This window comes from Carcharhinus amblyrhynchos, chromosome 1 (genome assembly GCF_965287045.1).
Source record: "Carcharhinus amblyrhynchos chromosome 1, sCarAmb.v2.hapA, whole genome shotgun sequence".
NCBI lineage: Eukaryota > Metazoa > Chordata > Chondrichthyes > Carcharhiniformes > Carcharhinidae > Carcharhinus > Carcharhinus amblyrhynchos.
This window is the reverse complement of record NC_137324.1, coordinates 142,519,591-142,527,729: the sequence shown is the minus strand read 5'-3', so window position 1 is coordinate 142,527,729 and position 8,139 is coordinate 142,519,591. Positions and strand designations below refer to the sequence as shown.

The 8,139-nt window shown below is 40.8% G+C and overlaps 1 protein-coding gene across 1 annotated transcript in view; it reads left to right on the top strand.

Moving 5' to 3' along the window:
* Positions 1–278: 278 nt before the first annotated feature.
* LOC145341381 (bile acid-sensitive ion channel-like) overlaps positions 279–8,139 on the top strand; it is a 77,129-nt gene continuing 69,268 nt past the window's right edge. The window contains exon 1 of the mRNA XM_080186356.1: positions 279–547. Within this exon, the coding sequence (XP_080042482.1) occupies positions 279–547 (269 nt within the window). The remainder of the gene's footprint in view (positions 548–8,139) is intronic.

The following is an 8,139-nucleotide window of genomic DNA, read 5'->3' as shown; positions in this document are numbered from 1 at the left end:
AATCTGACCTACATATGAGTCCAGACCCACAACAATGTGGTTGACTCTCAGACTCTAAATAAGGGCAATTAGAGATGGACAATAGATGCAGGCCTAGCAATCAATGCCCACATCCCATGAATGAATTAAAAAAGCAGCACAACAAAATGTATGCTAAATGAAAATTGCATAATTGGTATACAGTTGATAACCTTCCCTTCAGGAAATCAATGACTGTTATCTTTTGTTTGCATTTTTTAGGCACATTAAAAAAGATTTGGTCTTTTTTATTTGGAAAAATGTTGCAGTCCATCAAGAATATCCAACACTTTGACCATGAGTTTGCAGCATCAACTTCTTTCCATGGTTTACGAAATGCACTACAAAGCAAACCTAGAATTCGTAGGGCTTTCTGGATGCTTGTAGTCTTTGGCTGTGTTATTGTGGTTTTTTCTCAGATCATCCAGTGTTTCATTCGCTACTTCAGCTGGCCAACATCTACATCTGTCACGATAAAGTATGTTGAGCAAATTGAATTTCCTGCTGTTACTCTCTGCAACTTAAATAGGTATGGCATGTTATATTTTAATAAACTTTTGCATGTTTCCCTGTGACTTTTAAAATTAACGTTCATATAAGAGAAGTGGAAAACACGAAAAGATCTTGTTGACAAACAAAAATTAGCTCTGACAACATGTGATGCTCCATACAGATGAACATGAAACAATTTACATCAACTCTGATGGAAAGTATCCAATCAATTGTGTGAAGGCATGAAACAGAGAAGGGAACCAGCACAAGCAAAGACTGTTCACTTCCAGATGCAGATGCATGCAATATCTGATTAACTCAATATCTATGCTCAAATCTTAAAGCCCCTGTAAAGCTAAGTCACACAGAGATTTTGTGTACTATGCAACAGTTTTATGCTAGTATTCTGAGATTTCCTTTTGGCACAATGTCAGATGGAACCCTACAGGTACATATCTTAGGGTGTGCCAACATGAATTATTCTTATCATAGTGAGTGTGAATGTTAATTGGCTGCCTGAAATAAGATGACAAATTGTTCAATATGTACAACCATTTACAACTAATGCATGAGGCAATAAACATTCGTTAGACCACTTTGCATAGACTATGACATTCTAAGCTGCAAATGTAATATACGTCTTCAATACCTGCAACTAGAGGTATTTGTCTTAAGAAATCTGGATGAAACATTTCTAAAGATAACTCAATCAGAAAACCCTCATAGCTCGTGTGGCAAACATTGTACAAAAAGAACAAATAGAGTAACAGCCAGAAATTGTGTTCTATATTTGTGGTAATGTGGTCCCTTAAAAGGGCGATCCCTGAGCCAACATGATTGGACTGGATCCTATGAAGTGAGAGCACAGGAATCCAAGCCAATTGGGAGCAAAGTCTTGGGTCGGGGGGGAACCTCAGTAGGAGCCAGGGAGAAGAGAGTAGACACGTATTTCAGTTCTGTCTGACCCATGTTTGTACATATATAATATTATTGTTAATAAATCAGTTGTAACTTGAAGCCACAATGAATTGCCTTCAAAGATATTACACTGGTGATGAGAAAAAATTTTGTTAGTCACTGGGGATCATAGTGTGCAGCTAGAGGAAGGAGAGAATGAGTGTTAGGTCCATATGCTATGTAAAAATGCCTTTATTTGGAAAGGTTGAGTTGTCTGACCCAGAACTGGAAAACTGGGGACAATATATTGAAAGGCTATGTATTTCTTTGAAATTAAATAATTCAGGAGCCATTTTATGTACTTACACAGAGACATTGAAGAAAGTAGTATCAGCTACGGTACCATATCCTACAGAAATCAAACAGCACAATTGCTTGTCCGAGTGATTGAGGGTTACAAACTTTGTTTCATGAATGAAGATTGGTTGAAACAGATAAAATTAGATCAGTTGGAAATATTAAATATTCGGGATGGAAGTTTAAGAGTTATTGTGCAAGTACTGAAGTTTTCCACAAGGATCTGGGAAAATAAAACCTGCACAGTTCTCTAAATGGTCTGTACCCATAGCCTCTATTCTAAAAGCAGTTTACACTGTAAGAACCTATGTAGGTTATAAATTAACTGTAAATCAAGGAGTTTAGATACTCCATTCTGAGAGTTGAGGACCTCTACTCCAAATTATTAGACAGCCTGAAGTACACCAAGTTAGACCTCAGTCGTGCCTACCAGCAACTGGAGTAGGATGAAGATTTCCAGTTAGTTGTCATCAACATGCACATGACCTTATACCAGTACTGAGTTTGGAGTCTCTTTGGTCTGTGCTATTTGCCAGCATAAGAAGGAAAGTACATTTCAAGGCATTCCCAACATAGTGGTATATCTGGATGACATCCTAATTACAGGAACTTCAGTTGAGGAATACAGAGTAAACATAGAGGAAGTTCTGTAACAAGAGAAATGCATTTTTCAGGTGGATTAAGTTATATACCTAGTGTTCAGGGTAGAAGCTTATGGCCCACATTATTTGGAGAATCAAGTTAAAATCATGAAGGAAGTACCACGGCCTAAAAATTGGCACTACTTGTAAACTTTGATCCAATCAAATCATTAGCAGTTACCTATGATGCTTCACCATATGGAATAGGAGCAGTTTCTAGAGAAATCAATTATATTTACATCAAGAAAGTTATCAGATGTTGAGAAAAAGTATTCTCAGATTGACAAAAAAAGTTTGGCAGTAATTTATACATTGGAGAGGGCAGCACAGTAGTTAGCACTGTTACCTCACAACACCAGGGACCGGGGTTCAATTCCATACTTGGGTGACTATCTGTGTGGGGTTTGCACATTCTCCCCATGCCTGTGTGGGTTTCCTCCTGGTCCACCAGTTTTCTCCCACAGTCCAAAGATATGCAAGTTAGATGGACTAACCATGCTAAATTGACCCTTCGTGTCCCAGGATATACAGGTTAGGAGGATTAGCGGGGTAAATATGTGGGGTTATGGGTAAACATGGGTAAGACTTGGTGCAGACTTGATAGGCTGAATAAACCCAACAACGGCTTGTGGTCTGACACTGTGGTGAAATGCCTGCCATATAAATGTTCATAGAACCCCTACAGTGAATGGCCTTCTTCAGCACTGTAGGGGTTCTGTGAACATTTGTATGGCAGGCATTTCACCACAGTGTCAGACCACAAGCCGTTGTTGGGTTTATCCTGAAACGATGCTACCAATTGCATCTGCAAAGAGGTGGGCTTTATTGCTAGCTGCGTACAGCTACTCTTTCTAATGTCATCCAGGGATGCAAATATTGAATGCAGATGCACTCAGCCACTTACCTTTGCTGCAGAAATTACCTTCACCATCACAACAAATAGTGTTGGAACTGCACCTGAAAAGAACTATGTCAGGTCTCAGCTACTCATATAAAAACTTGGACCGAAAGGAACCCATTGCTATCAAACATTAAGGGAATGGTGATGCAATAATAGTGCTAAAATAAGTCAGAGTGAGTTATACCTTACAAGCAGTGTAAAATGGAGATAACATGTGAGGATGGGTTGTTATGGGCTGCAGAGAGGAGGGGTAAAAAGTGTGCCAGTGCAATAGTTATAGGGGATTCAACTGTAAGGGGAATAGACCGGTGTTTCTGTGCCCACAAACGAGATTCCAGGGTGGTATGTTGCCTTCCTGATTCTAGGGTCAAGAATGCCTCGGAGCAGCTGCAGGACATTCTGAAGGGGGAGGATGAGCAGTCAGTGGTCATTGTACACGTTGGTACAAACGACAGAGGTAAAAAGAGGGATTAGGTCCTAAGAGCAGAATACAGGGAGCTCGGAAGAAAGTTAAGAAATCAGACCTCAAAGGTCTTAGGATTATTGCCAGTGCCACGTGCTAGTCAGAGGAGAAATGACAGGATATATCAGATAAATACGTGGCTGAAGAGATGGTGTCGGGGGAGGGTTTCAGCTTCCTGGAGCATTGGGACCAGTTCTGGGGGAGATGGGACCTGTACAGATTGGATGGATTATACCTGGGCAGGACTGGGACTGATGTTCTAGGTGGAGTGTTTGCTAGAGTGGTTGGGAAGGGTTTAAACTCATCTGTTAGGGGGATTGGAACCTATGTAAGAAGTTAGAGAAGGACGGTGCAAGGACAAAATTGGAGAGAAGGTTCCAACTACATCAAAAATCAGGAAACAAGTTAAAAGGAAGGAGAACTCGGGAGATGTTATTATTGGAAGTGTTAGAATTCAATAACAAGGTACGAGAACTAGCATAAGGGCACTTTATCTGAATGCTCGTAGCTTTCAAAATAAGGTAAATGAGTTGATGGCACAAATCATTGCGAATGAGTGTGATTTGGGAGCCATTACAGAGATATGATTGCAGGATGGTCACGACTGGGAGTTAAATATCAGGAGTATTGAACTGTTCAATTATTATTCAACTATTCTATGTTCAGAGGAACCAACAGGAAGGTAAGGTGTAGCTCTGATATTTAAGGATGACATCAGGGCACTGGTGAGAGATGATATAGATTCTATGGAGAAGAGATTGAATCCATTTGGGTGGGAACTAGAAATAGTAAGGAGAAAAAGTCACTGATGGGATTTATAGGCCACCAAATAATGACATCATGGTGGGGCAAGAAGTAAACAACGATGCATGTAAAAATGATACAGCAATTATCATGGGGGATTTTAATCTACATATTAATTGGTCAAACCAGGTCGGTTAAGGCAGCCTTGAGGAGGAGTTCATAGAATGTATCCATGATAGCTTCCTCAAGCAGTATGTAATGGAACCTACAAGGGAGCAAGCTATCCTAGATATGATCCTGTGTAATGAGGTGGGAATAATTAATGATCTTACAGTTAGGGATCCTCTTGGGAGAAGTGATCACAGTATGGTTGAATTTAAAATACAGATGGAGCGTGAGAAGGTAAAATACAATACCTGTGTCTTGTACTTAAACAAAGGAGACTACAAAGGGATGAGGGAGACGTTGGCTAAGGTAGACTGGGAGCAAAAAACTTCATGTTGGGACAATTGAGGAACAGTGGAGAACTTTCAAAGTGATCTGTCACAGCGCTCAGCAAAAGTATATACCAGTGTCATAGAATCATAGAAAACTACAGTGTACAGTGATAAGGAAGGTCTGTAGAAAAAGAGACAATCAGCCATGAATATCTAAGGAAATAAAGGAGTGTATCAAATTGAAAGAAAATGCATACAAAGTGGCAAAGATTAGTGGAACCAAGCAGATTGGGAATTTTTTAAAGGCCAACAGAAAGCCATAAAAAAGTTATAAAGAAAAGTGAGATGGATTATGAGAGTAAACTAGCTCAGAATATAAAAACAAATAGCAAAAGTTTCTACAAATACATAAAACGAAAAAGAGTGGCTAAAGTAAATATTGGTCCTTTAGAGCAGGGGTGTCCAAACTACTGCCCGAAGGCCACATCCAGCCAACAGCAGACTGGATCTGGATCAGAGTTTGGAGATCGCTGCTTTAGACGATGAGAAGGGGTGTGTAATAACTGGAAATGAGAAAATGGCTGAGGCATTGATTAGGTATTTTGTGTCTTAATACCTAATTTATTTAGGTAAAATAAATACCTAAATATTTATTTGTGCAAGGCACAAATAACATGCCAAAAACTGATGACAGGAAGGCTATGGCAGGTGAGGACCTAGAAACTATCATTATCATGAAAGAGGTAGAGTTGGGCAAGTTAATGGGGCTAAAAGTAGACAAGTCTCCTGGTCCTGATGGAATGCATCCCAGGGTACTAAAAGAGATGGCGGGAGAAATAGCAAATGTACTAGTGGTAATTTTCCAAAATTTGCTGGACTCTGGTGTGGTTCTTGAAGATTGGAAAACAGCAAATGTGCTGCCAGTGTTTAAAAAAGGAGGTAGACAAAAGGCCGGTTAGCTTAACTTCTGTTGTCGGAAAAATGCTTGAATCTATCTTCAAGGAAGAAACAGCGAGATATTTGGATATAAATTGTCCCATTTGTAAGACGCAGCATGGGTTCATGAAGGGAAGGTCATGTTTGACTAATTTTGTGGAAGTCTTTGAGAACATTGCATGTGCAGTGGACAATGGTGAACCTGTGGATGTTGTGTATCTGGATTTCCAGAGGGCATTTGACAAGGTGCCGCACCAATAACTGCTACATTAGATAAAGGTATACAGTGTCATGGGCATGGATAGAGGATTGGTTAACTAACAGAAAGCAAAGAGTGGGGGTAAGTGGATGTTTTTCTGGTTGGCGATCAGTGACTGTGGTGTGCCTCAGGGATCAGTGTTAGAACTGCAATTGTTTATGATTTACATAGATGATTTGGATTTGGGGACCAGGTGTAATGTGTCAAAATTCGCAGATGACACTAAGGTGAGTGGCAGAGCAGAGTATGCAGAGGATGCTGAAAGTCTGCAAAGGGATACGAATAGTCTAAGTGAGTGGGCGAGGGTCTGGCAAATGGAGTACACTGTTGGTAAATGTGAGGTCATCCATTTTGGTAGGAATGACATCAAAATGGACAATTATTTAAAGAGTGAAAAATTGCAGCCAGCTGCTGTGCAGAGGGACCTGGGTATCCTTGTTCAGGAATCTCAAGTAACTCGTTTACAGTGCTGCAGGTAATTAAGAAGGCATATGGAATTTTGTCCTTTATTGCTAAAGGAATGGAATTTAAAAACAGTGAGGTTATGTTGCAGTTGTATAAGGTGCTGATGAGGCCACACCTAGAGTACTGTGTACAGTTTTGGTCCTCTTACTTGAGAAAGGATATACTGGCACCGGAGGGGGTGCAGAGGAGATTCACTAGGTTGATTCCGGAGTTGAGACAGTTGGCTTATCAAGAGAGGCTGAGCAGGCTGGGGCTAAACTCATTTGGATTCAGAAGAATGAGGGGAGACCTTATAGAAACATATAAGATTTTGAAGGGAATAGATAAGATAGAAGCAGGGAAGTTGTTTCCACTGGCAGGTGAAACTAAAACTAGGGGGACATAGCCTCAAAATAAGGGGAAGCAGATTTAGGACTGAGTTGAGGAGGAACAACTTCACACAAAGGGTTGTGAATCTGTGGAACTCCCTGCCCAGTGAAGCAGTTGAGGCTACCTCACTGAATGTTTTTAAGGTAAGGATAGATACATTTTTGAACAGGAAAGGAATAAGCGTTATGGTGAGCGGGCAGTAAGTGGAGCTGAATCCACAAGAAGATCAGCTTCACTGCTGTGACGCAGCAGTGCCAACTGTGCCACCATGCCACCCACAGGAGTTCTCAGAATCTCTGTCCCGGAACTTAAATAGTTCCAGCCTGTCTAGTTTTATTTGTTTTAACCAGTCCCCTCCCATGAGACTGGGCCTCTGTCCTTCAATCACCATGATGGGCAGTTGAGCAGACTGACTCCTGTACAATACTGGCAGAGGTTGTCCCCACAATTCTTAATGTTACCCCAGTATGCATCACCAAGTTAGCCTCAGAATGGGTAAGGTTTAAGGGCTGTAGTCCCTTCTGGAATGTCTTTTCCCTGATGACAGTGGCTGCTGGGCCCGAGTTAACTTCCATTTTCAGAGGGTGGCTGTTTACAATTAAGATAATCTCTATAGGTGGTACTTTCCTGAGTTGGATTTGATTAACTGGTGAACCTTGGATTCCTCCTTTTGTTCCTCTGCCAGGAGTTATTTACAGGGAGCGTATTAATTGTTTCCCTTTTTCCTGGAGTATTCTGTGCAACCTGCACATAGCTTGTGGGTGACCCTTCTTTTTACATCTGAAACAGAAATTCTTACACTAGGAGTGGGAGTGATCTCCCCCACACTGAAAACATGGTGCTGAACAGCTCTTAGACTCCACTGCACTGTCACTCAGGCTATTCATAGCAATGGTCAATTCTCTCCACAACTGTTCACTTTATTCTGCATGGCTTGCAGCTCACACATGCCTTACTCAGTGCACTCTGTCGATTGAATAGTCTCTACTGCTTTTAAGTGAAATTATGATTTCAGCAGTTTGTTTTGACATTGAGATTGTTGATCCCACATATTAAATGGTCTCTCAACATGTCTCCTAACAAATGCCTGAACTTGCAGTGCTGAGCCAGCCAAAAAGACAAAGATCATACTTTTTTAAGAATCCCTACAGTGCAAAAGG